Consider the following 27,717-nt stretch of genomic DNA (forward strand, 5'->3'; position numbering starts at 1 on the left):
TGTGGCCAGCACGGCAAGTACCCCACGTTCCCCTCCAGTCACCCTGCCCCCGGCTCTGAGCCTGCTGGCCTCCAGACAGGCGTCTTGGGGACCAAAGTCCCCTGGAACCCTGAAGGTCCCCAGTTCAGGAACCCCGAGTAGCAGCCGCTGGACAGAACAGTCAGGTGTGGGTACAGGGTGAGCTAGCTTCCAGCTGGCAGTCACCTGGGGACACCTTTGCTGGGAATCGGCACCACTTGCAAAATCAAGACGTGGATTTACTCTGACTGCCAGCCCGGCTGTCGTGGGATGTGCAGTCTGGCGCCCTCTTTGGCCAAATCTCCCTCAAACGTGCACCCTTGGACAGTCCCCTGATCCTTCACTTTCCTGCGTGACCTGATGTCATGAAGTTGGGGGCCCTCTAAGCCAGGCAGGACCTGGGGCACACGCCTGCCCAGCGTACGCGGGGAATGAGGCCCACATACCTCGATCCCGATCACCAAGGCCTGAGACCTCCCCGGCTGTCACAGGGCCGTTGCCCGAGAGCAGCCCATCACCCACGAGTGGCCTTCGGCTGACCCTCGGCTGACCCTCGGCGGACCCTCCCAGGCAGCAGGCTGCCTCACGGGCCAGGAGCCCAGGCAGTGCCCACCTGGGGCATCTGGTGAGCTCCCAGGCCTCTCCTTGCTGGAGAGACCCGTGGCTGTCCCTGGTCACTCAGAAAATGAAGGGCGGGAGACCGGGACTAGGTGGCCTGTCCTTAGTCCTTCGAGGCCATGCTATGGGAGGCGGTTTCCTGGCCCAGGCCTGTCTACCCTGCTGGCACCTTGGCACCCCCACCGCAGGACTGGTCCTCTGAAGCTGTCCCCATGGCCTATCTTGGAGCCGGAACGCAGGCTGGGCCTTAGCAGAGAGTGGACTTGGAGGGACAGGCGAGCAGGTCCGGCCACGGGCTGGCAGGGAGGCCGGGGGACGACGGAGCCCACGGCAAATAGGAGGAGGCGGCGGGGGCGACTCGGCCGGCCTGCCGGCCTTCGTCAGGCACTGCCGTGTTCCCGGCCGTGCTGGACACCAGGGTGGGAGACGAGGCTCTGCCTTGGGGACAGTGATCTTGTCTGGAGACACGCAGACTGCAGGAGAAGCCACACACACTGCCCAGCCCCCGCCCCCGCTCCCCCACAGCTACAGACCCTGGGGAAGAGCTGTCCTCGCCCCAGCGTGCGGGCACCCTGAGGGCCGAGTGAGTCCGGGGCCCGGGGGAGGGAACAAACGGAGAGTGGGCGATAGAGAGAGGCATGCATGGAATGCATGAGGGCGATGGGTGGATGGATGGGTGGGTGGTGGAGGGCTCGGTGGCCGGGCAGATGACCAGAGAGATGGACGGGTGGGTGGACAGACGGATGGACGGGTGGGTGGGTGGATGGAAGGGTGATGGGTGATGGGTGGGTGGATAGATGGATGGCTGGGGTGGGTGGATAGATGGATGGCTGGATAGGTGGATAGATGGATGGATGGGGTGGGTGGATGGACGGGTTAGTGGAAGGGTGGGTGGGTGGGTGGGCGGCATTGGCAGTGTGCGGGTGAGTAGACGAAGGGCAGATGGACCACCCTTCCCCCAGTTATCCGCATAAATGTCACCCTCCCAGTCCGCGACTCCCTGACCGGCCCATTTACAAGCCGAATCCCCAGCCGCCGGGCCTCCCTGCTGGGTTTCACTCCGTGCTTAATTTTTCTCTCTCTTTCTTACTCCTTGCGCACGCCTTGGCTCGTGGGCTCTCTCGCCGGACATCTAGCACTGGGTTGCCGCAGAGAAGCTGCTCGACATGTCTGTGCCGCATGACCGAATGAGCCGACGGGAGACGCAACGGCCGAGGAGTGGGCGGCTGGGCGGGGGCCTGAGGGAATGGGGTGGGGGCCGCAGACGCCTGAACTTAATGGCGCCTAGGCGCCTCTTTTCTCCTGCAGGCCCCAGGGAGGGAGGGTTGGCTTCCAGGCCTCCTCAGGAGCCAAGAAGAAGGGGACAGAGGGGGTGCTGGGACCAGTGGGGCTGGGGTCCTCCAGCCCGGGCCACACCCGGAGCTCCACCCAAACCTGCAGGGCAAGAGCCTGTGTGTCCACACAGACACACAGTGTGTCCACACACAGAGATGCACAGTGTGTCTACACAAACACATGTACAGAGACAGTGTGTCCACACACAGAGACACACAGTGTGTCCACACATATGCGCAGGCACTCACACAATGTATCCACACACAGACACACAAAAGCACAGTGTGTCTACACAAACACATGTACAGAGACACGCAGTGTGTCCACACACAGAGATGCACAGTGTGTCCACACATATGCGCAGGCACTCACACAGTGTATCCACACACAGACACACGAAAGCACAGTGTGTCCACGCACACAGACACACAGTGTGTCTACACAAACACATGTACAGAGACACGCAGTGTGTCCACACATACAGTGTGCCGCACACGGAGACACACACACACATCTTCTGGCCCTTGCACGGACGCCCGCCCGCCCAGAGCTTGGGGTTCCAGGGGCTGCAGCAGGGTCTAAGGACACCAGCTCTGTCCTAAGCATTCTTCCTGTCCCCACAGGCCCCAGGAGGTGATGTCACCGTCCCTGTTTCGCGCTGGGGCCTGGACCCACGGCTGTTAAGGGAATCACTCGGGGCGGCACGCGGCCCCTCACACGCAGGCCCGCGCGGGCACGCACGGACACAGAATGCCCGGTCGCCCGCCCGCCCCTCGCCGCCACCTGCCCCCAGTGGCCAGCGTGGACGCCGAGGAGGGAGCCCAGCCCGTCTGCAGCTGAGGACCCTGGAGAAGGGCGAAGGGCGGGAGAGGGAGCCAGGAGGGGGGTGGGGCAGTGGCCTCGCCCGAGTCTGGCTTAGCCCCCTTCGGCCTCTTGGTCTCCGACCCCGCATCGTGATGGCCAGCACCTCCTCCCAGGCCGATGGCCGCACTCGTGCCCTGCGGAGAGGTGGCCGACGGCAGGAGCCGCCTGGGGGGCCGGGGCCGGAGGCCGGGCCGGGGCCGGAGGCCAGGCCGGGCAGAAGTGCTGCTGCCCTCTGGCCCTTCCCGGCCCTGCTCCTGGGGGCGGGGGTCACAGATGAGGGTCCAGGACGCAGGATCCCGGGCCCGTAAGAGCCCGATGGTCACTTCAGGGCGAGGACACTGGCTGTGGCTGGGGGGTGAGGGCCCGCGAGGAGCCGCTGGGCCCCCTTGGGGGCAACAGGGCTGCCGGGTCCCCTGAGTCCTGTGGCTGGGCTGCAGGGAGACCTGCGTGTGGGGTCGGCAAAGACATGTCTGCCTCATGGGGGTGCAGTGGGGGGCGAGTCTGGGCAGCTCAGCGTGGACGACCCTCGAACGGAGTGGCCTCTGGGCTCTCAGCCTCTGTCGTGGGTGCTGGGTCAGCCCAGAGCCCACCGGAGTGGCCAGAGGTGGCGACCTCCCAGGGACCAGGGCAGGGCCCTTCCTGGTGGCACACTGGCCCCTTTCTCAGTAGCTTTCACAGGTTCAGCCTTGGAGAAGAATGAACAGTAGGGTCAGAGGGCGCCCCCACGCCAGCGGGGAGCCCCAGGCCTGCCGGCCCCTCTCGGGGTTGTGGCCTCACTCAGTCCTCCAGGGGAAGGAGCAGAGGGGTGCCAGAGGGCCGGGAGTCCCCGTGGCACCCAGCACGCCCTGGGGGAGGGCTTCTGGCTGGGGTGGCGTTCACGGGGGGGCCAGCCCTCACCCCCCTACCCTCCCTCCCTGCAAGGCCTCGGCCGGTGGCGGAAGAGTGTTGGTGGCTGTGGTCGCTGGGACTGGCATCCAGGGACAGAGGCTTGAGGGGCTGGACACGGCCTCTCCCCAGAGGAGGCATCATGTGAGCTCAGTCCCACCGTGCACGGAGCTGGGCCCAGGGCCGACGGTGGCTAAAACGGGGAGGCGGCTACGAGTCCCGCTGGCCCGCTGAGACGCCCCTCCGGACCGCCGAGTGCACTCGGGCGGCCCGCGGGCGCCTCGGGACCTGTGCGGCCGCGCCCGGCCCAAGCCGAGCCCCGCCCCTGGGGCCCGGCCTCCCGCTGGTCCCAAGGACGTGCCGGACACCCCGCCTCCCCCGTGGCGCTCACGCGTGGGGCCACACACGCGCTCACGCTGCCACTCGCCCATCGTCCAGCAGCTGGGGCTCCGGGCCCAGAGGGAGCGGCGAGCACCCAGCCGCCCCCAGCGGGGAGCGGGCGCCCGGCGGAGGAATGAACGGAAGTCGCTTCCGCGGGTCGGGCTCCCCGATAAACAGCTCCAGTATCGCGGAGAGGGGGACCCGGGGCCAGGGACCCGGGCAGGGAGGCGGCAGTGGGCAGGGCAGGCCGGTGACGGGGTTTTCTTGTGGGGCAATGGGGAGCCACGGGGGCGGGGGGGGGGGGAAGGGGAGGAGCCAAGCTGGGCTGGGGGTGGCCAGGGAGGGGCGTCCAGAGGTGGGTTTCAGGGGCGGAGGGGCAGGACCACAACAGAGGAAAGGAGAGGACGAGGTCGGGGTTCCCCGTGGCCTCTGAGGCTCCGGGACACCCCCTCAGGCTCCACGTACCCAGGCTGGCAGAACCCACCGGCCAGCAGGACAAGGCGCCGGGCATGTGGCCCCGTGGCCCCCAGCCACGACCAGTGTCCCCCTTCCAGAGCCTGCCCGAGGGCACGTGGGGTCCTCGCCTGGGAGCCCCACTTTGCTGGAGCCTGGCGTTTCCCGAGGGGCCTCAGAGAGCCCCTGTCCCCTGGCTGGGCGCGGGTGAAGCCCTGGTGTGCCAGCCCTCGGGCGGCTGTTGTGAGGGTGACCCGAGCCCCTGTTCCCCAGGGAAAGCTGCTGAGGCCTCCACCCAGAACCACGGTCATCAGCCTGGACTCTGCCCGCGGTCCTGGGCGCCCTCTGGTGGCCAACGGGCCAGGCCGGAGAGGACACAGGGAAGGGCTTGCCAGCGTGCGGGCCTGGACTCTGGCCCCGGCCCTCCCCCGGCTCAGGGAGGGAAGAGCCCCTGGGGAGGGGTCCTGGGCGTCTCTCTGGGGAGGGGGCACCGGGGTGTCACTCAGGCGCTGTTCTCCTGTGTCACCCACAAGCTCCCAGAGGCCGGAGCCCCACTTTCCAGAGAAACGGAGGCCCAGAGGCCACGTACCCCCGGCGCCCCGTCCTGCCACGGGGGGAGGGGACAGTGTTCAGGTAGTGCCCACGGTGCCCGACAGCCAGCCGCAGCCGGCCACTCTTCCGGGAGGACGCCACACCCTGGGGCTGACGCCTCGCGGCTCCGCAGGACCTTGGAGGGGAGAGGGGCCGTCCCTACCCCAGGCCTCCCTCCCGGGTGCGCTCCCCTGGGGTCAGCCGGCCCCGCGCGAGGGAGACAAGGGGGGCTGAGGCATGTCGGCGAGTGCACCTGGCTGGACTCGGGGCCACAGGCCACCGCCAGACAGAGCCCACCGTGGCCACGGCAACAGGCGAGGTGGCCCCGCAGCCACCCCGCGTGAGGTCACCTCCCTGGCCTCGGCCAGAGCGGGGCTGCAGGCTGGCTGTGTGGACACCGGTGGCCCCCCCACCCCCGCCCCGTGTCGGCCGCCGCATTGGCTGCCCAGGGGCCGGGCGTGGCCAGGGAGGGGCAGGCTGCAGGTGCCCGCGCTGTGGGCAGCCTCCGCCGACTCCCCGGCCGGCAGCAGCGCCATGTCCTGGTGCTGGGGAGAAAGCAGGCAGGTAGGTGCCCGGAGCCACCGGCTCCCGCTGGGGGCAGGCGTGGAGGCCCCCTCGTCCTGGGCAGGCTGGGGAGCTGGGCGGGAGGGCGGCCTTGCCGCCCTGGGTCTGGACGCGGGTGGCATCGGCCCAGCAGCCAGGACAGGCTCAGAGGTGGCGTGGGGCAGGGGCCGAGGGGCGCACGGGGCAGTTTGGGGGCTGTGTCGCCTCGCCACCCCCTCCCGGGGCGGGGTGGGGTCGGAGGGGCCACGGCGCCAACCGCTGTCCATGAAGCGTGGACAGCTCAGTGCCTTCCCGTGGCCACAGCTGCCTTCCAGCGCCTCGCGGAGCGGAGGGGGGCTCTGGGAGTCTGGGGGGGCTGGGGTGGTCACGCAGCTTGGGGAGGGGCTGCACCGTGACCCCCAGGGGCCGGCTGCCCAGCGCTGCCCACGCTGACTCCTTCCCCCGGTGGCCTCCGAGGGGGTGGCCGCCTGCCCCCTGAGCAAGAGCGCCTCCGCCATTGGGGTGCGGACCTGCCCCCCACTCGGGACTCGGGCAGGATCGCAGCACAGACCCGCCTGCCGCCCCGCACCCTCCGGGAACAAGGGGGCGTTAACGACGTGGACACCTGCTCATGCAAAGCCAGTTGCACGCCCTTCCCATCCGGCGGCCGCATTTGCCTGGAGTCTGGCTCAGTGCCACGCCCGGCGCCCGGTGCCGTGCCCCGAGTCCCTGTCCCCTCGGCCCGGGCTGGGGGGTGACGGTGGTGGTGTGGCCCTGGGGAAGGTGAGGCCGGCCCTCCACACTCCAGCTGTCCCGTCGGTGGGGACGGAGGCCTGGGGGCACCCCAGGGCGCCCTCGCGAGGCAGGGCCCCCTCCCTGAACCAGCCGAGGCTCACGTGGTAGGAGCACATCGATGCTGTCCTGGCCCCAGAACCCCCAAACCCCCATTTGGCCCCCTGCTTTCTGGCCATGGGTCAGACGTGGACGGAAATGACCCTGATGGTGGCCAGGCTGGTGGCCAGGCCCGACGGGGCCCTGGCAGGAGTGAGGGCCATCCTGGGGGCGTCCGCTCTGCCCCCACATGGAGTATGCGCGCCCCGCCTTGCCGCACGTGCTTCGAGGTTGAAGAGGGTACCCCGAGATTCTCATCCACCTCGAGCCTCAGAATGTGGCTTGATCGGGAACGGGGGCTCTGCAGGCGTGACTAGCTAAGACGAGGTCACATGGGAGTAGAGGGAGCCCCCATCCAGTGACCGGTCCCTGCAGAAGACGGACATTCGGACAGGAAGACACACGGGGGAGGCCACACGAAGATGGAGGCAGAGGCCGGGGCGACGCGGCCACCAGCCCAGGAGCCCCGGAAGCTGGAGGCGGCGGGAAGGACCCTCCCCCTCCCCAGAGCCTCCGGAGGGAGGGGGCCCCATGGCACCTGGATACACAGTCCACGGGACACCCCTACACGGCTCCAGGCTTGTCCTCTCCCCCCGCACGCACACCCGGGCCTTGTCCTCGGACACCAGCGGGCATATTAAAATCCAATGGTCACCGGCTTGGAAAGGCCGCCTTCCAACCCCCTGCCCGCGGCCCGGGCACTGAGGTCCCTCTCCAGGGCCTGGGGGCGAAGGGTTTGCATCCCCGCCTCCCCCAGGGCCAGCGGCACACACGCGGGCTGGCCGATGACCGCACAGAGGGTCCCAGGGAGGCATGACGAATGACCACAGACTGGGCCTCTTAAAACACCAGCAGTTCATCCTCCCATGGCCTGGAGCCAGGAGTCCCAAATCGAGGGGTCACAGGGCCACGCTCCCTCCCGAGCCTCCCGGGGAGGCCCAGGTGTTTCCGGGCGGGAGGCTGCGTCCCTCCCCTCTCCGTGGTGACAAGGACAGCAGAGGGTGGATGAGGGCGGGTCCTCAAGATGCCATCCGAGCATGGCCACATCTTGCACGGAGCCTGTTTCCACAGAAGGCCCCAGGACTCAGGGCTCAGACACGCCGTCCCGGGGGATGCACCAGGGACCATGACGATACGGGTCTGTCGTGCCCACAGGCTCAGCTCCCGCCGTCCCCTCCCATGGGCACAGGTGGCCCCTCTCCAAGAATCGAAGGGCTGGCCCTGAGGACGGGAGCCGCCAGCGGCAGGAGCAGCCGGAGGGGCTCCGGTCACAGGGCCAGTCCTGGCCGGGCTCCGCCCAGCGTCCGGAGGGCGGGTGTGGTGTGGGCACGCGCAAGCCACAGGCGAGGCAGGATGTGCTGGGCAGTGAGGCCGTGGAGCCTCGGTGGCCTGCGGGCCCCGGCTGAGGGCAGGAGGGTGGGACATGCCGGTGGCGGGTCAGGGAGGGGCTGGGGACACCTGCGAGCGGGCGGTGTGGTGGGACCCGGCTTCCCGTCACATGGGCCGGCCCTCGGGTCTCGCAGCGTAGAGGGGGCTGGCGCGTCCGAGACCCCTGGCTGCGGGGAGGTCGGGCGGCACGGCACGGGCCACAGCCTGGTGGCAGAGAGGGGTGGGGCGCAGACAGCCCTGAGGTGGGGACAAGAGCCATCCATCCTGGGGCCTCCGGGGCACCCCCGGGCTAGGAGCGGTGGCCCCCCCCTTCTCCGCATGGTCTTCCCCAGCCCCCACTCTGTGTCTGTGAGCCCCCTGGGCACCCGCACCTGAGCAGCTGCCTCGGCCTCTCCCCTGCCCACCCCTCCACACCCAGGCACACCCAGGGTCCCCATCCCTGCCCTGGGCCAACGAGGCGGGGGATTACGGGGCGGGGAGGGGGGCTGCATGTTCAGAAGTCTGGGAGACTTCCACTAAGCTTTTGGAGTTTCCAGGACGCCTCCCACCACAGCCTCCCCAGAAGTGGCGATGGGAGCGGCTGGCCGGAGGCGCCTGCGGAGGGGTGAGTCGTGGGCCAGGATGCGTCCCCCACCCCACCTGGGGAGGAGGCCGGGCCGTGTGGCTGGTTCCAGCACTGGAGCAGGAGTTTGAGGGGCCATGCGGACGGGGCCGAGGCCGTGGCGGTGGGGCTTCAGGCGGCGGGGCTAGTGGGGAGGGCGCTGGGCCACGGACACCCCCTCGGCGGCCCCTGATCTCTGCCAGCCTCTCACACGCTCCGTCCCCGCAGGGAGGTGCCCGTGAGGGTGGCCGGCGGTGCCTGTCCTGGTGGACCCAGGGATGCTGGGGACGGGCAGGCCCCGGGCCTGTGCCGGGGCGAGATCGACTTCGGAGGGTCTGGGAAGAAGCGAGGCAGGGTGAGGGCCCCCCGCCAGGACTCGACCTGGCCCCACGCCCTGGCGACCGGTGCCCCGTGCTCGCGGGAACCCTGGGCCCAGCGCCTCCCCCGCCCGCCCACCCCAGGGGCCCCGCTCAGAGCCCCCGCCACGCAGGCAGAACGTGGGAGCCGGCCCCCGCCACCCCACGTGTCCGGGCCACACCCCAGCTGTCGCCCTGCCCCCACGGGGACGGCGGGGCTCTGGGCCCCCCGCCCCTGCCAGCGCCCGCCCCCGTGCCCCGCAGCCCCGCCCCGAGCCCTGAGGCTGCTGGCCTCTGCCCCCCGCAGTTCGTGAAGGTGCCGCGCGGCGTGGCCCCCTCTGTGCTCTTCGACCTGCTGCTGGCCGAGTGGCGCCTGCCGGCCCCCAACCTCGTGGTGTCCCTGGTGGGCGTGGAGCGGCCATTCCCCATGAGGTCCTGGCTGCGGGACGTCCTGCGCAAGGGGCTGGTGAAGGCGGCTCAGAGCACAGGTCAGGCCCCCGCCTGGTCCCGGGCCCCGGAGCGCGGAGCCCAGCCCACTGCCCCCTCCCCCGGCCCACCCCGGAGGGTTCCAGCCGTGGGAGCAGCCCCTGGGCATGTGGCCGAGCGGCCGAGGGCCCCCAGGTCCAGAGTCCGGCCCCCCCAGGAGGGTTCCCGCCACTCTGCGGGCCGAGGCCCGGCCCGTCCACTCGCAGGGCCCAGCGGCTTCAGCGAGATGCCCGGGGGGCGCTGACTGCCTCTCCGCCCCTCCGCCTCCCTTGGGGGCGCCCCCCAGCCGGCCAGTCACTGGGTCAGCGTGAGGGCGTGGGCCCCGTCAGTACGGGAATGGCCGTGGCGCAGAGCGCAGGCCTTCGTACCAGGGCCGGGGCTGTGCAGCGTGGAGACGACCCCTGACCTGGCGCCCGCGGGCGGGGGCGGGGGTGCTGTGGCTGGGTGGTGGCCGGCGGGGCCTGGCGCCCGGGGCACAGGGAGCCCGATCCCGTAGGCGCCTGGATCCTGACCAGCGCGCTCCGCGAGGGCCTCGCCCGGTTCGTCGGGCAGGCGGTGCGCGACCACTCTCTGGCCAGCACGTCCACCAAGGCCCGCCTGGTGGCCATCGGCATCGCCTCGCTGGGCCGTGTGCTGCACCGTCAGCTCCTGGACAGTGCCCGGGTGAGTGTCCGGCCTGGCGCACCGAGGCCGCGGGGCACGGTGGGCCCAGGAGGCAGGCAGGGGCCATGGGCCCCACGCATCGCCCACCCCAGGGTGGGAGGGAGGCACTCTGCCGCTCGGTCCCGAGGGCTGACCACACCTCGCCACCTGCCGACCGCGCGTCATTGCGGGAATGTCTCCCAAGACCTTCTGCGCCCCAAGCCCGCCACGGACAGACCAGTCGCTGCCCTCGGGGCTCAGGGCTGGGGAGCGTGAGGCCGGGGCCTTGGACGCAGGGGGGGGGGCACGGAGAGGAGGGGAAAGGAAGAGAGGGGGTGAGGCTGAGGGTGACGGGAGGGGCGGGAGGAGGGCGTGGGCGACGCTGCCCGGCCCCCCGCCAGCACAGACCTTGGAGGGGGCCGGGGCCCCAAGGGCTCAGCCCCGGGCTCAGCCCAGAGCCCAAAGTGCTGCCCTGGCCACCGTCGCACCAGCGGGGGTGACCCCGGGGTCTAAGGCCAGGCCAGCCCTGCTGTGCGGGGCTCCCCACAGCCCTGGGCTCTTCCTGGGGGCCCCTCCGCAGCAGCCCAGCGCCCCCTGTGTGCGGCGGTGGGAACGGGCCTGGGCACCAGCCTCAGGGTGTGCTTGGGGACGCAGGAGCACAGCCCCGTCCACTACCCTGCGGACGACGGCCGCGGCCGGGGCGGCCGCTGCTCGCTGGACAACAACCACTCGCATTTCATCCTGGTGGAGCCGGGGCCCCCCGGGAAGGGGGACGGGCAGGTGGAGCTGTGGCTGAGGCTGGAGAAGCACATCTCGGAGCAGCGGACTGGCTATGGGGGTGAGCCGCCGGGGGGCCGCCGGGGAGTGGGGGCGAGCCGCCGGGGGGGGGGGCCGCTGGGGAGCCTGGCGGCGGGGCGGGAAGGACCACAGCGTGGGCGCAGGAGGCGGTCCAGGCGGAAGGCGTCCAGCACGGCCGAGCCTCAGCCCCGGGGCCTGTGGGCGCCTGGAGGGGGAGCTGCTGGCCAGGGCGGTGGGGACCCTGTGTGTTGGGGGAGGTGTCACTGCAGCTCTGTGTCCTCTGGGCCGCCCCTGGCCAGAGCCTCTGGCCATGGGCGCAGGGCTTTGGGAAGAAAATGAGGCTCACACGTTCCAGAGGCACGCGGCCACCAGGGGGCAGCGCTGTCCGCGGAATGGGCGCCCTCTGCCCGGGGCTCTAGGGAGCGGCTGACGCTGTGAACAAGCCACGGAGATGCTCGTGGCGCTGGGGACAGCGTGACATGTTCACGAGCATGGAGGGGGGGCGTGGGCAGACCCCTGTCCACACCCGCACACGGGGCCATGAAGCCCGGCTGCCCCATGCACCTGCCGCGTCCTCGTGGGCAGCGGGGAGGTGCCTTTGGGAGCTGGCGGGGTCCGGCAGGCCCAGGCGTCTCCCGGCGTGCTGGGCTGGGGGAGGGCAGGCGTCTGGTTCACGTTTGGGGAGACGCCCCCTGAGCCCCCCCGCATGTCCCCTGTCAGCACCGGGGACGCGGGGACGGCCGCTGGGCACATGGACAGCGACCAGCACAGCCAGGACCGGATGCACCGCACTCACGTGACTTTATGTTGAAGTGGCCACAGAGTGGCCACACTGGACAGGGGAGGGGCGCTGACCCCGGGGGCCGGGGCCGTGATACACGGCCCCTGATGGCAGCCTGGAGCCCACGTCTCTCTGGAGAAAGCCTCCTGGTCAGAAAACGTGGCAGACGGATAGTCTGAGTCCTGAGTCTCACCCCATGGAGGGGCCCCGGGCTCCCCGCTCGCCCCAGGCCCCTGGGAGGACCTCACCGGGCCTCTGCCCACAGGCACCGGCAGCATCGAGATCCCTGTCCTCTGTCTGCTGGTCAATGGTGACCCCGGCACCCTGGAGGTAGGCGGGGCGGGAGGGGGGCCTGGCTGTGCCTCGCGGCCAGCTGGGGCCCCCTCCGGGCCCCTCGCCGCCTGGCACGGGGAGGGGGAGGGGCCGGGGCACCGGGCACCCAGGACGCCCCGGGAGCTGACGTGCGGCCCGCGCTCCCCCCCTGCGGCCCCAGAGGATTTCCCGGGCCGTGGCACATGCGACGCCCTGGCTGGTGCTGGCGGGCTCGGGCGGCGTCGCCGACGTGCTGGCGGCCGTGGTGGGCCAGCCCCGCCTCCTGGCGCCCCGGCTGGTGGAGGAGCAGTGTAAGGAGAAGTTCCCCGGCGAGCATTTCCCCTGGGAGGACATCGTGCGCTGGACGGAGCTGGTAGGGGCACCCCAGGCACCAAGACCAGTCAGGGGGGCGGCCCCCATTCCCGGGTGGGGCTGGCCCGGGAGGAGGTCTCCGCGCCCCCTTCCCACCGACGGCCCCAGGCCTGTTGCCGCGAAGCCCCGTGCTCGCTCCTGCCCTGGGCCTGCGCGCGGGGCCGCCACCCCCCCCCCCCCGCGTCCTGCCCGCGGGGCCACCCTCCGTGTCCTGCTGTCCCAGCTGCAGAACATTGCCTCCCACTCGCACCTGCTCACGGTGTATGACTTCGAGCAGGAGGGCTCCGAGGAGCTGGACACCGTCATCCTCAAGGCGCTGGTGAAAGGTGAGGGGCCGGCGGCGCCCGGGGCATGCTGGGAGCGGGCGCCGGGCACAGGCGGGGCGGCCGAGCACGGGCCCCTCCGCGGCCCGGGGCCCTGCTCCTGGCGACGGGCTGCTGCCCACGCCCTGCCTGGCCGTGGGCCTCGGCGCCCAGCGTCCGGCCCCCAGGCAGGGCCACCGCCCAGGTGGGCGTCAGCGGCAGCTGTGACAGCGGCCCTCGCTGTGCGCGCGCGTGTGCGTGCGTGTGCGTGATGCCGTGCTCGCCCCAGCAACGCACGCAAGAGCTGAGCCGACCAGTGTCTGCACGAGGTCGGCACACACTTCCGTGAGGCCTGCGTTTGGCAAGGTCCACGTCAGATGTATCTGAACACAATTTCAAAAGCCGGTCAGCGTTCGGGCCCGTGGTTTTGGGTGGAGTCCCGAGGCTGAGCAGCCATCACTACGGATTTCTCCTCCGTTTCCGTCACCCCAGACCCTGGTGGACGCCGCTCTGTCTACTTTCTGTCCCTGCGGATTTGCTTGCTTAGGGCGCTCCCAGTAAGCGGGCTCACCGACTCGTGGCCCGTCCCTCGCACGTGTCCTGAAGGGTCGGCCACGCAGCAGGCGCCCCTGTCGTGCTTTGCTCCCTGCGAGGGCTGAGTGACAGCCCCCGGGTGGAAGGGCCGCGCGATCCGTCTCTCCGTCTGGACACGGGTTGTCTCCCCTTCTCGGCTCAGTGGGCTTTTTGTTGGGGACGCGCAGGCCCAGGGCGGGAGGGGCCGCTCACTCCCCCAGGCCAGCTGGCATTTCTGCCCAGGCCACCGGCACCGGCTCCCGGGGGACCGGCAACGTTCCGTGCCCCTCGCCGTTACCCAGGGGGTGTGAACCGGGGCACAGTTCCGGTAGCCACGCCTAGAGGAGCCTCCGGAGGGACGCTGGCCTCGCCCCCACCCCGTCTGCCCGCTCCGCCCGCAGCCTGCAAGAGCCACAGCCAGGAGGCGCAGGACTACCTGGACGAGCTGAAGCTGGCCGTGGCCTGGGACCGTCTGGACGTCGCCAAGAGCGAGCTCTTCAACGGGGACGTGGAGTGGAAGGTGCCCTGCCCGCCCTGGAGCCCCGTTTCCAGCCACCCGAGGGCCACGGGCCGGGTCCGTCCTCTGCCAGGGGAGGCCGGGCACACCCCAGGTCGCCACATCGCTCGGGCCAAGCCCCCACTGGGTGTGGGCCCGCGCCAAAGCCCCGGGGACTGCAACAGGTTCGGCGGCCCTGAGCACTGCCCACCGCGCCTGCCCCACCCAGGGGGGCGTGACTGGGCCGGGGTCTGTGCTGGGGGCCCTCCTCCGCCGGCTCCCCTCACGCCCCCCGTGTCCTGTCCCCGCGGCCGCCCAGTCCCGCGACCTGGAGGAGGCCATGATGGACGCGCTGGTGAGCAACAAGCCCGAGTTCGTGCGCCTGTTCGTGGACCACGGCGCCAGCGTGGCCGACTTCCTGACCTACGGGCGGCTGCAGCAGCTGTACCGGGCCGTGCCCCCCAAGAGCCTGCTCTTCGACCTGCTGCAGCGCAAGCACGAGGAGGGCCGGCCGGCGCCGCAGGCCCGGGGGCCGCCCCCCGGCACGCCCGCCTTCTCCCTGCACGACGTGTCCCGCGTGCTCAAGGACTTCCTGCACGACGCCTGCCGCGGGCTCTACCAGGCGGTATGTGGGGCGGCGGGGCCCGGGGCGGGGCCAGGCCGGGGGCTGACACCCCTGTCCTGCAGGAGAGGGGGCCGGCCCGAAGGCCCGCTGGCCAGAAGTGGCTGCTGGACCTGAGCCAGAGGAGCGAGAACCCGTGGAGGGACCTGTTCCTGTGGGCCGTGCTGCAGAACCGCCACGAGATGGCCACCTACTTCTGGGCCATGGTCAGCAGGGGCCTTGGCAACCTCGCTCACCCAGCCAGGCTCCCTGGGGGCGGCCCCGGAGGGGGTGGCGGGGGCGGGGGAGAGTGGGGGGGGACAGCGGGCCAGCCTCCTTGGACTGTCTCCTAGGGCCAAGAGGGTGTGGCAGCTGCTCTGGCTGCTTGCAAGATCCTCAGGGAGGTGTCGCACCTGGACACGGAGGCCAAGGAGGGCCACAGCACGTGCCAGACCACCTACGAGCAGCTGGCCCTGGGTAAGCCGGGCCTGGCGTCAGACCGACCCCACGGCAGGGGCCCAGGGTGGCCTGTGGGCTCCTCCCAGGAGGGACTGGTGGCCGGGCAGTGATGACCACGCAGCCCTACCCACGGCTTTGCACGTGCGGGGCCCTGTGGCAGGGACGGGAGACACTCAGGGTGCCCGAGGCTCCCACGGCCCTGACAGGAGACGGAAGGGCCTGGCCAGGAGGGTCGGCAGCCACGTGCCGCAGGCCGGGGCGGGCGCGGGCTGGGGAGGGTGGCGTGGGCGCCGGGCCAGCGGCCGGCCCCCCGGCCAGGCCTCTTCTCCGAGTGCTACAGCAACAGCGAGGGCCGCGCCTTCGCCCTGCTGGTCCGCCGCAGCCGCTGCTGGAGCCGGACCACCTGCCTGCACCTGGCCACCGAGGCCGACACCAAGGCTTTCTTCGCCCACGACGGGGTACAGGTGAGCGGCCGGCCGCGCGGGGCTGCCGGGGTGAGGCGGCAGGCAGGCAGTAGGCGCCCTGGCCGACTTCCCCCAGACCGCAGCTGCCGTCCACCCGCCCCCCACGACCCAGCCATGCGTAGTGGGGGACACTGGAAGGGGGTGCTCCGGTCCTGGAAGGCACCCACCCACTCCCTCCGCCGGCCCCATGGCGTTCCCACCTCGGGTGTCAGACCCTGAGCCTGGCCTCCTTGCACTGAAGGCTCTTGCCCCGCAGGATGGGGCCCCAGGAGGCAGGGCTGGGGGCGGGGGGCGGGCGAGGCTTCGGCTGGAGCCCGGAGTGCACGCCCAGCCCAAGGCGGGGTGCGGGGAGCAGTGTGGGGCGGCAGGCCAGCACCTCCGACTGCGCTCCAGGCCTTCCTGACCAGGCTCTGGTGGGGGGACATGGCCTCGGGCACGTCCATCCTGCGGCTGCTGGGCGCCTTCCTGTGTCCTGCCCTCCTCTACACCAACCTCATCACCTTCAGGTTCGTCGGGGCACCGGGGCTGGGGGCGGCTGGTCCAGCACTGGTGCGGGCCTCCCCTGCATCCCTCCCTGGTGCACCCTGCACTCTGCGATGGCTGGGTGCTGGGGGCCAAGCGGGCACCACCGCTGTCCCAGCCGTGGGCCCTCAGGGTCCTCTGTGCTTGCAGTGAGGAGGTCCCCCTGAGGGCAGGCCCGGAGGACCTGCAGGAGCTGGACAGCCTGGACACGGAGAACAGCCCGCTCTGCAGCCCCAGCAGCGGGTACGGGCCAGCAGCCGGGTGGGCGGGGCCAGCAGCCGGGTGGGCGGGGCGGAGGGGTGTTGGGGGGCGGCAGCTGGGTGGCTGGACTCCCTCCTGGGGGACACCTGGCCACTGGCTCACCGCTGGCCGTGGCCTCCTCTGTGATGTAGGACGCAGGAGCCGGCCAAGGCCCCAAGGACTCCAGCCGGCCGAGGCCCACGTGTGGCCTTCCTGCTCACGCGCTGGCGCAAGTTCTGGGGTGCGCCTGTGACCGTGTTCCTGGGGAACGTGGTCATGTACTTTGCATTCCTCTTCCTGTTCACCTACGTCCTACTGATGGACTTCAAGCCCCCTCCCCAGGGGCCGTCGGGGCCTGAGGTCACCCTCTACTTCTGGGTCTTCACACTGGTGCTGGAAGAGATCCGACAGGTCAGCGGGGGGTCCAGCTCCCTGAGCCCCGATCCCGCTCCACACTGAACCCTGATCCCGCTCCACACTGAGCCCCTATCCCGCTCTAGACTGGACCCCAATCCCAGATCCAGACTGAGCACCGATCCCGCTCCACGCTGATCCCCGATCCTGCTCCATGCTGAGCCCTGATCCCGCTCCACGCTGAGCCCCTATCCCACTCTAGACTGGACCCCAATCCCAGATCCAGACTGAGCCCTGATCCTGCTTCACGCTGAGCCCCGATCCCGCTCCACGCTGAGCCCCGATCCCACTCCATGCTGAGCCCCGATCCCAGATCCAGACCGAGCCCTGGTCCCTGCCCATCGCCACCCGGCCTGGCCAGGGCCGTCCCCGGCGAGGTGGCGGCCCATGCAGCTACCAGGGGACTGTCTGGCCTCCGCCAGGGCTTCTTCACAGATGAGGACACGCACCTGGTGAAGAAGTTCACGCTCTACGTCGAGGACAACTGGAACAAGTGTGACATGGTGGCCATCTTCCTGTTTCTCATCGGCGTCACATGCAGGTCTGTGGGGCCCAGGGGCCTTGCGGGGGAGCCTGGGGCAGGTCGGCGGGCAGGGCAGCCTTCAGGATGGGGCCTCTCGGGGCCTCAGGACTCCCGCTTGCCCTGTCTTGGGCGAGCGCCTCCCCCACCCCCGCCCAGCTCTGCGGCCCGCACAGCCCGCCATCCCCCCCCACCAGGATGCTGCCCTCGGCGTTCAAGGCCGGACGCGTGGTCCTCGCCATCGACTTCATGGTGTTCACCCTCCGCCTCATCCACATCTTCGCCATCCACAAGCAGCTGGGCCCCAAGATCATCGCCGTGGAGCGCATGGTGAGCCCTGGCTGGCCCCCCACGGCCCTGGACGCTCAGCAACCCCGCCCCGCGCTACCCCGGGCCGCCGCTGATGCTCCTCCCCCGCCCCCACCCAGATGAAGGACGTCTTCTTCTTCCTCTTCTTCCTGAGCGTGTGGCTCGTGGCCTACGGCGTGGCCACACAGGCGCTGCTGCACCCCCACGACGGCCGCCCCGAGTGGGTCTTCCGCCGCGTGCTCTACCGGCCCTACCTGCAGATCTTCGGGCAGATACCGCTGGACGAGATCGACGGTGAGCACCGGTCTGCGGGGTGGTGAGGGGCCAGGGCTGGGGCTCCAGCTGGGCTGCAGTCACACCGAGTCGTGGACCAGGTTCCTCCTATGCCATCCTGGACACGTGGCCCTCAAGAGGGGCCTTTTGGGTCACGGGAGACCCTGGCCGGGAGCTGTCTGAGAGTGGGCAAGGCCCTGAGGCCAGCCCCCAGACCCGACACATGTGCACAGGACCAGGCCACAGAGCCCCCCACCTTGGGCCTTGCGCTGGAGGCTGGGGTATGAGCCGGCCTTGAGGCGGGCGGGGGCTGGTCTCCTGAGGCACTGGGGGCACAAGCCTTGCTTTGGGGCAGTCTGTGCCAGGTGCAGGGATGGGCAGGTGCTGTGGAACTAGGCAGGGGCCAGCCCGGCCCGTACCTGACCATCACCTGGCGCCTGGGCCCCGCCTGCTGGCCCCATGTCCCCGAGCCCTGCTGAGCGGCCTGTCTCCCTGTCACCTGTCCATCCACCAGAGGCCCCACACCCAGCTGGGAAGGCCTCTGCTACCAGGTTGGCCCCGGGACCACCACTGCTTCTCTCGGGGCCGCCCCAGAACGGTCATGCATGGCCCGAGGATGTGGTGTCCCCAAGCCTCTGCACTGGGCGGGAGGCTGGCGGACGTCCTGAGAACGTCCCACAGTAGGCACGGTGCCTGGAGCTCCGAGAATGTCCCACAGTAGGCACGGTGCCGGAAGGCAACCTGCCCAACGGCGGGTTGCAGGGGGCAGGGACCCCGGTGCAGTCCCCTGGGACAGCTGGGCTTCAGCAAGGAAGAGGAGAGGGAGCCAGCCCCCTGGGAGAGGGTGGGCCAGTGTGAGGGGCCCAGGGCATCAGCCCAGCGGGACGCTCCTGGGCACGAAGGGGTTCCCGGGGGGGGGGGGGCACAGGACAGTCACCGGCACACCATGTGGCTGAGGTCTGACTCAGACCTTCGCAGCTAATGAGGCAAGAGCTTACAGTGAATGTTTGTTAAGGGGCTAGCGGGCAAACGAGGCAGGGCGGGGACGCGGGGGGGGGGGGGGGTGCTGTGCCACCACGGACACTGCCTCCCGACTGGGGGCTCCTCGCGGCCTGTTTCCTTAGTCCCTCAACCCCTGCTGTGACTCCCCCATGTTTGCTTGGCCACAGGCACCAGTTTTCCAGGCCATTAGTTTAAAGTGGGCTCTGCTGCCCTCACCACATGGCCCCTGCTGAGCGACGGTGCTGTGACCCCCGACACCGCCCCGTCTGCACAGGCCCCCGGGCCTCCAGTGCTGGCTGGTCTCGCCGGCCGCAGCCCCAGGCTGGTACGGGGACAGTGGTATAGGATGGGTCACCAGGGAGGGCAGAGGGGTGCAGACTTCCCGCGGGATCCAAGCTCTGAGGACTGCCTCAGAAAGGCCGGCAGCGTCCTGTGGCCGGGTGGCCAGAGACCCACAGGGAGTCGGGGAGCAGCACAGCGGGGCCAGCTGTGAGCCTACCGTGCCGCGGGGGCGTGGGGTCCACAGAGAGGCTGTGCCAGGAGAGCGGACAGAGGCTCGGGCTCCCGCCCCACCTCTCCCCCACCTTCCCCCCAGCTGGGCGGGAGCACTCGGGAGAAGAGAAGGGGGACGTCCCAGTGACGGAGACACGGCCCAACGCACGTGCGTGGAGGGGGTGGTGGGCAGACACGGCCCGACGCGCGTGCGTGGAGGGTCGTGGGCAGACTCGGCCCGACGCGCGTGCGTGGAGGGTCGTGGGCAGACTCGGCCCGACGCGCGTGCGTGGAGCGAGGACGTGGGCAGACGGCCCGACGCGCGTGTGTGGTGGAGGGCCGTGGGCAGACTCGGCTCTACGCGCGTGCGTGGAGTGGGGGCGTGCGCAGTCACCGCCCAACGCGCGTGCGTGGAGGGGGTGGTGGGCAGACTCTGCCCGACGCGCGTGCGTGGAGGGGGGCGTGCGCGGTCACTGCCCGACGCGCGTGCGCAGTGGAGGACAGTGGGCAGACTCGGCCCGACGCGCGTGCGTGGAGGGGGGCGTGCGCGGTCACTACCCGACACGCGTGCGTGGTAGAGGGCCGTGGGCGGACTCGGCCTGACGCACGTGCGTGGAGCGAGGTCGTGGGCAGACGGCCGAACGCGCTTGCGTGGAGGGGGCGTGGGCAGACTCGACCCAACGCGCGTGCGTGGAGTGGGGACGTGGGCAGACGCAGGTGGATAGAGACCTCAGTGGTGCCTGGACCAGAAGGCTGTGCTACCTGCGCGCACATAGTCACACACACGCCGCTCTTGATAAAGAGACGCCCTGACCCCCCAGGACCACCATGGGCCTGAGCGCCTGCCTGCTCCCATCCACTGACCCCACTCCCCGTCCTGGGGTCTGGGGCGGGCCCTGCAGGGGCGGAAGCCGGCGGGGGAAGCTAGAGCTGCTCCTCAGGACACCCCTGACCAGGGCGGGGCTCAGCCTGAGCCCAGGTGGCACTCCCTGCAGCAGGCACCCCAAGAAGTCCTGTGTGAGACGCTGGCCATCCTCGCCCTGGCCAGCAGTCCCCAAACTGGCCGTGAGCACAGCCTGGGGAGTGGGGAGAGGCGGCCAGCAGACACCCGGCCTGCCGTCCGCACCACGAGGGCTGCAGCGCTGCCGCGGGCGCCTGTGGCCCGGGCTGTGGTGACGGTTTGGCAGAGAGAACGAGTGCGGCCAGTGCCACCAGGCCACCGTTTGGTTGACCCAGGACTGTGGTGTCCCATGGTGGGGACGTTCAGTACTACCACCAGGTCTTCCCCAGGAAACCTGGGAGGCTGGTCACCACTGAGGCCTTCTGTCCCCGAGCGGCCTCGTCCCTCTTGCAACCTGCCGGCCTCTGCCGTCGCCACCCTCGCCCCCCACCGTGCCCCTCCCTTTCAGAAGCCCGCGTGAACTGCTCCGCGCACCCACTGCTACCTGAGGACTCGCCCGCCTGCCCCAACCTCTACGCCAACTGGCTGGTCATCCTCCTGCTGGTCACCTTCCTGCTGGTCACCAACGTGCTGCTCATGAACCTGCTCATTGCCATGTTCAGGTGCACCCCCCACCCGCCCACTAGCGGGTGGCCCTGGCGACCCTAGCTCCCCGTGCTCTGGGTCCTAGCTGTCCCAGCCAGCTCTGGTCCTCCAGACCTGGGGCCCAGTAGGTAGAGGTGTGGATGTGGGGGGCACCCCAAACACTGGCTCCCCTTCCAGCAGGGACTGGAGGGTTAGTAAGGGAGGGCAGGCTTCCCCGGAGGTGGTGCGGCTCTTGGCGGGGGCCGGGCAATGCTGTCCGAGTCCCTGCCCACCGCCCCCCTCAGGGGAGCAGGGCCTGGGTCTGCGGAGGCCGAGGCCTGCTGGTGTCCAGAGCCTGGGCTCATGCAGCAGTGGGGGGGACTGCCCTAAGGGACCCCCACTCTGACACGCCCCGCACAGGGAAACCGGCGGGAGAAGGGGTGGGGGTCCCTTTCTCCATGTGCACCCCGCTGCCCACACGCCCGCCCCCCCAGCTACACGTTCCAGGTGGTGCAGGGCAACGCCGACATGTTCTGGAAGTTCCAGCGCTACCACCTCATCGTGGAGTACCAGGAGCGCCCGGCCCTGGCCCCGCCCTTCATCCTGCTCAGCCACCTAAGCCTGCTGCTCCGGAGGGTCTTCCAGAAGGAGGCGGGGCAGAAGCGGGCGCGCCTGGGTGAGGCCCCGCAGCCCTGGGCCGAGCCGGTGGAGGGGCTGCCTGGGGGGCCGGGCTCTGTCCAGGCCCAGGGCAGCGGGCAGGGCTGAGTCAGCAGTGCCCGCCATGGGCCGTCTCTGCTCCTGCATCTCGTGTCCCAAGGGCCATGCAACGGCAGTGGCTCGGGGGTCGGGGGCTGCGGATGGGCCCCCTGGGAGCCGGACTCCTGCCTCGCTGCCCTGGGCTCTGCCCGAGACACCCCTGCCTTCCCAGAGAGAGACCTGCCGGAGCCCCTGGACCAGAAGATGGTCGTCTGGGAGGCGGTGCAGAAGGAGAACTACCTGAGCAAGCTGGAGAAGCAGAGGCGAGACAGCGACGGGGAGGTGCTCCGCAGGACCGCTCACAGGTGCGCGCCGCCCCGGGCCTCCGCGGCCCGCTGTGGACGCCCGCCCCCCAGGCAGGATCCGACCTGGGGAAACTGAGGCTGAGAGGACAGGGACGTGTCCGACTGTCAGGGATGGGGCAGCTGGTCTCCCGACCGTGACCAGGGCTCTGCTAGGGCCTCGCCTGACCTACGTTTGGGGCACAGGTCCCAAGCGGAACCCCAGCCTCCCTCGGGCCCGCATTGCTTCCGGCCTGCGGGCAGACAGCCCTGGCCTCTCTGGAGGTTGCCCAGCTGCCACTGTGTGCAGGGGGACGCAGGAGCACCACGGACCAGACTGGAGGGGACGGGAGGGGCCAGAGTACCCCAGCCCCGAGGCCTCAGGGACCCCACACCCAGCTGGAGGGCTTGGGTGACAGGGGACGAGGGCGGGCCACTCCTCAAAGTCCGTGCTCTGTGGCCGTGAGCACCTGGCTGCCCACCTGCTCTGCTACAGGGTGGACCTCCTGGCCAAGCACCTCGGGGGCCTGAGAGAGCAGGAGAAACGCATTCGGGGTCTGGAGTCGCAGGTCGGTGGCAAAGCAGACACCAGGGGCGGCAGGGGCAGCACCTGGGGGTGTGATACCCACCCTGCCCCACCCTCCCAGAGGGGTCTTGGGCTAGGCGCCCCGTGTCCACTCTACACACAGCTAGAAATTCGCTCTCCGGCCCCCTCCTTCGGGTGCAGCTAGAGAGAGGCCCCGGGCAGCATCAGGGCTCAGGCAGGATAGGAGGTGGGGGGCGGGGCGCCTGCACCCCCTTCTGCCCTGAACTTGGGGGTGTGGCCGGGCCCCCCTCCGGACACCTGTCTCTCGGGCAGGTCAACTACTGCACGATGCTCCTGTCCTCCGTGGCCGACACGCTGGCCCAGGGCGGCGTCCCCCCCAGTAAGTGTGTGTCTGGGGAGGGCTGGGTGAGGGGAGGGACATGGGACCGAACTCTGTCACCTGCCTTCCCGTCTGAGGGCCCTTGTTGGGCCACTGCCAGCCAGGCAGGGGGCTATGGCCTCGAGGACCCCTGAGGCTCTCTGCCTGGGTCAGTCCTCCCTACCAGGGCCACCAGTCTCCTGCTCCACTCTTGGGGGCTCCCCCTCTCTTCCCGGGGCCTGTCCCACTGGGCGCCCAGCAGCTGAGCAGCCTTCCTTCCCCACCAGACCCTTGGAACTCAGGCAGCGGGAGCCAACAGTGCGCTGCTGACCGCGGAGGGGGCCTGGGTGGCCGGGAGCACCCGGAGGCTGGTCTGCTGCCTTCAGATACCTGAGCCACGCGGCTGTCAGCACAGGGCATGCCCTCCCCAGAGCCCGGGCCTGGGCCTCCATCGGCCTGGGCCCTCGGCCCTGTGCAGGTCTCTCCCCGTGGACAGAGCCTCAGGACCAGCTGGCCAGGGCCCGGACGGCAGGCACCCCCCACCCGGGGCCAGCGTCTTACGGCCCACAGCTGTCCGCCCCCCACCCAACCTGTGTACTCTGCGAAGAGCCTGACCCGTTACTGAAACCTCAGTGCTCAGTCTCTGCTTAACCCAGGGGCGTGTTCACCGTGTGTCGGCTCCCACGCCCGAGCCCCGACAGCTCGCGTGAGCGCTGGATGGTGTCCGGGCTGGGGAAGCGGCCCTGGACACTGCCCCCACCCCCAAAGGCTGGCTTATCTTAGATGGAGCCTGGAGAGCACACCCACACGAGGGCCGCGGTCCAGGCACGTCAACGCGGACCCCAGGGGGGGTGGGGGGCGTTCGGGTCCAGTCAGTAAAGCACACGGCGGGAGAGACAGCTCACTTGCTCTGTGGGGTTGGGGTCCAGGCACCTGTGCGCCCCCAGCTCGGCCGAGTGACCAGCTGGGTAAGGCCCTCCTTCCCTTAGGGGCCCGGAGACCCGGAGCAGACACAGGAAAGGCAGGACCAGGCCAGGGCCGCCCCGCAGGCTGGCCAACTCACTCCCCCTAGTCCTGAGGCCAGTCACTGAGCACCGTGACGGCTCCCAGCCACCTTCCCCTGCTGCTGGGCTCACCGCACCAGCAACGCCTCTGCACAGAACTCAGCAGTCCTGGTGGTACCATCCCAGGGCACTGTGCATCCTCACACGTAGCTTGAGACAAAGCTGAGGGGCGACGCTGCCCGGCTGGCCTGTCCCCACCCCCATCCACATTCGGGCCTTCGACTGAGCTCATCAACCGCCCCACCGCCTGCCCCGCGGTCTGCGAACTTCTGGAGCACAGGCTGGAGGCCCGAGGCTGCGCGCCCGCCCTAGAGGAGCCCAGGTCCTCTCCGCCTCCTGCTCTGAACCAAGGAGGGGTCACCTCAGTCCTTCTGGGGCGACTGCCACTGATGAACACACGTGGCGATTTAAAAACTCTCCAAGCCCGACCCTGGGTTGGGTCGGCTCGCGTGGGAATGGGCGGTCGCTGGGCAGAGCAGGCTCCAGCCACACGGGTCCTAGGAGGTGGGGGCCTACACAGACACACGAGCCTGAAGAATACCCAAAACTTTACTGTCCCGCTGCAGGCACCCAGTGCACCCACATGGGGCCCACACCCCAGGCAAGGTCTCTGTTCCAGAGACCACTGCCTGAGCACAGGCCAGAGCCCCTGGCGCCACCTACAGGCAGCCCTCCAGCTCCCTTCCCAGGGGGTGGGGCTCCAAAAGTCACGGGCAGTCTCTGTGGTCAGATCCTGCACCTGGGGCCTCAGGGCTGCCACTCTTGTTCCGGATGTGGTCCCTACTTCGCTTCCTGCTACCATGGAAGCCAACCGTCTCCACTCCTGGGGGGCCTGCCGCTGACCCAGCGACGGTGGCTCCCTCGGGAGTGCCCACCTCCCGCAGGCCCCCACGCGGGCTGCTCTGCTCCTCGGCTTCCAGGCTCCCGGGCCCGGCCAGGTGGGCCAGCTCCACAGGCCCCTCGGCCCCGCCTGGCTCTCCTGCCTTCCCCAGGACCCTCTTCCTCTCTGGCCGGGCCTCACCCACTCGGGTCGGTTTGGTGAAGATGACTCTCCCCTCGCCGCAGCTGGAGGGGCCCTGGTTGAAGGAGGACACGCAGTCACGGGGCGCAGCCAGGCTCCGGGAACCCAGGAAGGCCAGGGCAGCGGCCTGGTTGCTCTGCTCGGTGGCCTCGGCCACGTCCCCCAGGCTGTACTTGGTCCAGCGCTCAGGGTGGGCCACGTAGTCGGGGATGGGGGGGACCCTTGGGGGCACAGGGCTCTGACTGGCCCTCCCCAGGCCCTCCCGTGGAAGCTGGGTTGAGGGCGCCAGGGGCTGCTTGAAAGCCCCACTGTCCCCTAGACCAGTGTGGGCCCCGGAGCGGGGGGCCCGCCTGGCTGCCCCCTCCAGGCAGTCGAAGATGCTGCTGCTGCGCTGGGAGAAGGTGGAGCTTGTGCCCCGCAAGCGGAAGGGCTGGCTCGCGGCTGCAGGGAGGCCCCTGAGAGGCGAGGGGGGCTCATCGGGGCCAGAGTCCTCCTGGTCCTCCGCCGGAGACAGAGCTTCCACCTCGGCACTGCCCGCCAGGCTGAGGTCGGAATCCGAGTCACTGAGGGAGATGGTGTCGGAAGGCAGGGTGTCATCCTCTGTCCCTTGCTCAGCCTCCAGGACAGGGGAGGGCTCGCCAGCCCCCACCTCAGCCATGTGTCCTCTGGCCACACCACTCCTAGACCAAAACAGCCCAGGAAATTTGTTTCTGAGCACAGCACGCATTTAAAACGGGCTTCACCTGCAGACCCATGTGTGGCCCTGGGATCCCACTCTCTCCCCAAAGCCCTCCTCTTACCTCCTGTCCGCTGGGTGCCTCTCCTGACACCGGAGTGCTGGCAGGTGCAGCGCGGGCACAGGTGGCCAAAGGCATGGGCTGAGGCCTCAGCGCAGAAGTCCTGCAGGCATGGCTCCGTGCAGCTGCCTGGCTGTGGCTGAGGGAGGAGGAGCGGACCATCAGCCCAGACAGGGAACATGCAGAAGTGCTGCCGAGACCCCGGGGTGGGCCTGGGTTTACGGAGCCTCCGGCCCAGGCCAGGCTCGGGAGCCCGTCCTTTGCACCTCACCTCATTCCATCCAACAACCCTCTCTGGCTAAGTCTAGCTCAAGAGGCTAAGGGGCCTGCTGGTAGGGCTTCTGGTAGTGAGCATCCGCCTGGGCTTGAACCCAGGGCCAAAAACAGCCTGTCTTCCACACTACCACCCCGGCCAGGTGAGGTCATGTATAAACTGGGGCACGCTGTGAGGACCCCACGATGCCGGGGGCACCTGCCTGGGCTGTGGCTGGGTCTGTCCTGTTTGCTGAGAGCTGACCTGGGAGCTCCGGAGGGGTTGGCAGCCAAGTCCTTGGCCTCTGAGGGTCACGCTCTCAGAAACGGGGTGTCAGTGACCACCCGGATCAGCTCCGTCGGGTGGAAGCAAGTCCCTGCAGCTCCTGGAGCAACTCGCAGGGGCTCATTTCTCCTGCAACGCTCCACACTCCCCGCACCCTCCCAGCTGAGCAGAGAAGTGCTGCGGGCACCCGATTAGTGGGCAAGTGTGGCCAGGCACTCGACAGCCTGTGTCCCCAGACGCAGGGGGCAGCACAGCTTCACCCTTCTGCGTCCGTCCACCAGCTCCTTCCCGCACGCCCAGCCTCCCTCGCCCTAGGTGGCCCACTGCAGGTGCACCCCGCCTCCCGGGGCTGGGCCCGCAGAACGAGAAAGGTGTCTGAGTGCCCTGCATCAGGTCCAACACAGGCGAGATCTCCATTCCTCTGGGGCACCACGACCCAAATGAAGTACACCTTCAGGAGAGAAAGCGGGGTACGGGGTGCGCCCCGCAGTGTGTGCTCGAGAGCTGGCAGGGCCAGCGAGGGAGATAATCTGCGCGTCACGCAGTATCTTGCAGGCAAAGCTGGAGTTCCAAGCAGACACCTACGTCTCAAATTCACGCTGCAGTCCGCTGGGGACACTGGGGGGAGATAGGGCTCGAGCCCCAAGGGCGGGGATCCTGATGTCTGTTAATGGACTTCTGTGAACTTCGTGAGCTCACTGGAGGGCAGACTTGAGTCCACGCTGGGGGCCTGGGGGGCTCGGGGGCGGGGTCTCTGAGGGCCCGAGTCCGGGCAGGCCAGGTCCTAGGGAGCGGGACTCTTTCCGTCTTGGAGGCACACCCTGGACTTTCTCCCCTGTGTGTGCGCAGACGGCTCTCCCTGTCGGGGGTCTGGGTCCCGCGGGCCCAGTCGGGCTGGGTGGGCCACGGTCCGCGCCCCATGAGACTCGGAGTCCCAAAGGCCAGGTCTCGAGGCATGGGAGACACGTAGCACGTCGGGGTCTCCGGGCTCGAGGCAGCGGACTGCGGACTAAAGCCTCCCTGAGTCCCGGCTCACCACAACCTACCGGCTCACCGCGGCCTGGCCGCCTCCATCTTGCGCTGCGCTCCGCCTTCTGGGAAACCGAGTCCTCCGCCAGCCGAGCGCCGGGGCCTCCGCGCCTGAAGCACTACATCTCCCACAAGGCACCGGGACGCTACGCCCGAGGCCTGTAAGGGTGCGTAGTCTTCGCGCATGCGCCCCCTTCTTAGCCTCCCTTACCCGGAAATGACGGCACTCCTTCGCGAAAAGACCCCGGAATTGATTCCCTAGAGGAGGCGGGGAAGCAGGACTGCGACTCCCAGAATGCGCGAGGGCTAACGACCAGCGCTGCGTAGCCGAGGCCCCAGCGCCCCCTGCCGAAAGCCATGAGGACAGCGGACCCCTCGGGCCGGAAGTGCGTCGTAGAGCGCGGGGACCATGGCGCGGCTCACAGGAACCTCCGGTCCTGGCCGGAAGCGGCCGGCCGCGCCCCTCGCGGGCCCTGGGAGCGGCGGGGGTTGGCGGGGAACCCAGGTGGAGTGTTCGTCTCAGCCTCCGAGTTTGTCAGGGCCAGCCGGCCGCCGGGCTCAGCCCGCCTGGGAGTGGCGACCTGGCCTCACCGGCCGAGAGCTGGTCACTGCTGCCCGGAAGTGGAGGACAGGTCCTGGTCGCCCCTGGACAGGCTGCACGTCCCAGTGCCTTTGCCAGGATGGGCTGCTTCACGCCCCACAAGGTCGAGTTGCCTCCGCCCTCTGCCTGCTGGACAGCCGGACCTCGCTCCCGCTTCTGGGGCTGCTGTCCCGGTGTGCCCCGGGAATCTGAGGTTCAGGCCCCGCACCCCGCCCAG

At 69.8% G+C, this 27,717-nt stretch overlaps 2 protein-coding genes across 3 annotated transcripts; one reads left to right on the forward strand and one right to left on the reverse strand.

Annotated features, from left to right (window-relative positions):
• The first annotated feature begins 6,657 nt into the window (after positions 1 to 6,657).
• On the forward strand, positions 6,658 to 22,948 carry TRPM5 (transient receptor potential cation channel subfamily M member 5). Its single transcript, XM_036221619.1, has 26 exons — positions 6,658 to 6,799; positions 7,735 to 7,963; positions 8,798 to 8,924; positions 9,233 to 9,413; positions 9,908 to 10,074; positions 10,708 to 10,891; positions 11,898 to 11,962; positions 12,126 to 12,317; positions 12,540 to 12,642; positions 13,593 to 13,711; positions 14,007 to 14,312; positions 14,375 to 14,515; positions 14,642 to 14,765; positions 15,066 to 15,211; positions 15,605 to 15,717; positions 15,884 to 15,976; positions 16,126 to 16,384; positions 16,810 to 16,928; positions 17,105 to 17,237; positions 17,336 to 17,510; positions 20,393 to 20,546; positions 21,003 to 21,184; positions 21,437 to 21,569; positions 22,042 to 22,114; positions 22,405 to 22,471; positions 22,738 to 22,948. The coding sequence occupies exons 1-26, from the start codon at positions 6,658 to 6,660 to the stop codon at positions 22,842 to 22,844; spliced, it is 3,834 nt and encodes a 1,277-aa protein (XP_036077512.1). The 3' UTR covers positions 22,845 to 22,948.
• Positions 22,949 to 24,044: 1,096 nt separating this feature from the next.
• On the reverse strand, positions 24,045 to 27,036 carry TSSC4 (tumor suppressing subtransferable candidate 4). 2 transcript variants are annotated; one of them, XM_016149481.2, is made up of 3 exons: positions 26,917 to 27,036; positions 25,336 to 25,471; positions 24,045 to 25,215 (listed from the first exon to the last, which is right to left on the reverse strand). In XM_016149481.2, the coding sequence occupies exon 3, from the start codon at positions 25,191 to 25,193 to the stop codon at positions 24,222 to 24,224; it is 972 nt and encodes a 323-aa protein (XP_016004967.2). In that variant the 5' UTR covers positions 25,194 to 25,215; positions 25,336 to 25,471; positions 26,917 to 27,036; the 3' UTR covers positions 24,045 to 24,221. The 2 variants fall into 2 exon arrangements, with proteins under 2 accessions (XP_016004967.2, XP_016004969.2); XM_016149483.2 differs by lacking the exon at positions 26,917 to 27,036 and adding an exon at positions 26,456 to 26,900.
• Positions 27,037 to 27,717: the final 681 nt, after the last annotated feature.

The sequence above is a fragment of the Rousettus aegyptiacus genome, unplaced genomic scaffold, assembly GCF_014176215.1.
Source record: "Rousettus aegyptiacus isolate mRouAeg1 unplaced genomic scaffold, mRouAeg1.p scaffold_m13_p_5, whole genome shotgun sequence".
Classification (NCBI taxonomy): domain Eukaryota; kingdom Metazoa; phylum Chordata; class Mammalia; order Chiroptera; family Pteropodidae; genus Rousettus; species Rousettus aegyptiacus.

Bases quoted from the DNA above. Each gene is read 5' to 3' on its own strand.
- TSSC4 (XM_016149481.2), bottom strand. From the start codon at position 25,193: ATGGCTGAGGTGGGGGCTGGCGAGCCCTCCCCTGTCCTGGAGGCTGAG.
- TRPM5 (XM_036221619.1), top strand. From the start codon at position 6,658: ATGGGTCAGACGTGGACGGAAATGACCCTGATGGTGGCCAGGCTGGTG. The intron at 14,766-15,065 runs GTAAGCCGGGCC...CCCCCCGGCCAG, and splicing joins CTACGAGCAGCTGGCCCTGG to GCCTCTTCTCCGAGTGCTAC. The intron at 17,238-17,335 runs GTGAGCCCTGGC...GCCCCCACCCAG, and splicing joins TCATCGCCGTGGAGCGCATG to ATGAAGGACGTCTTCTTCTT.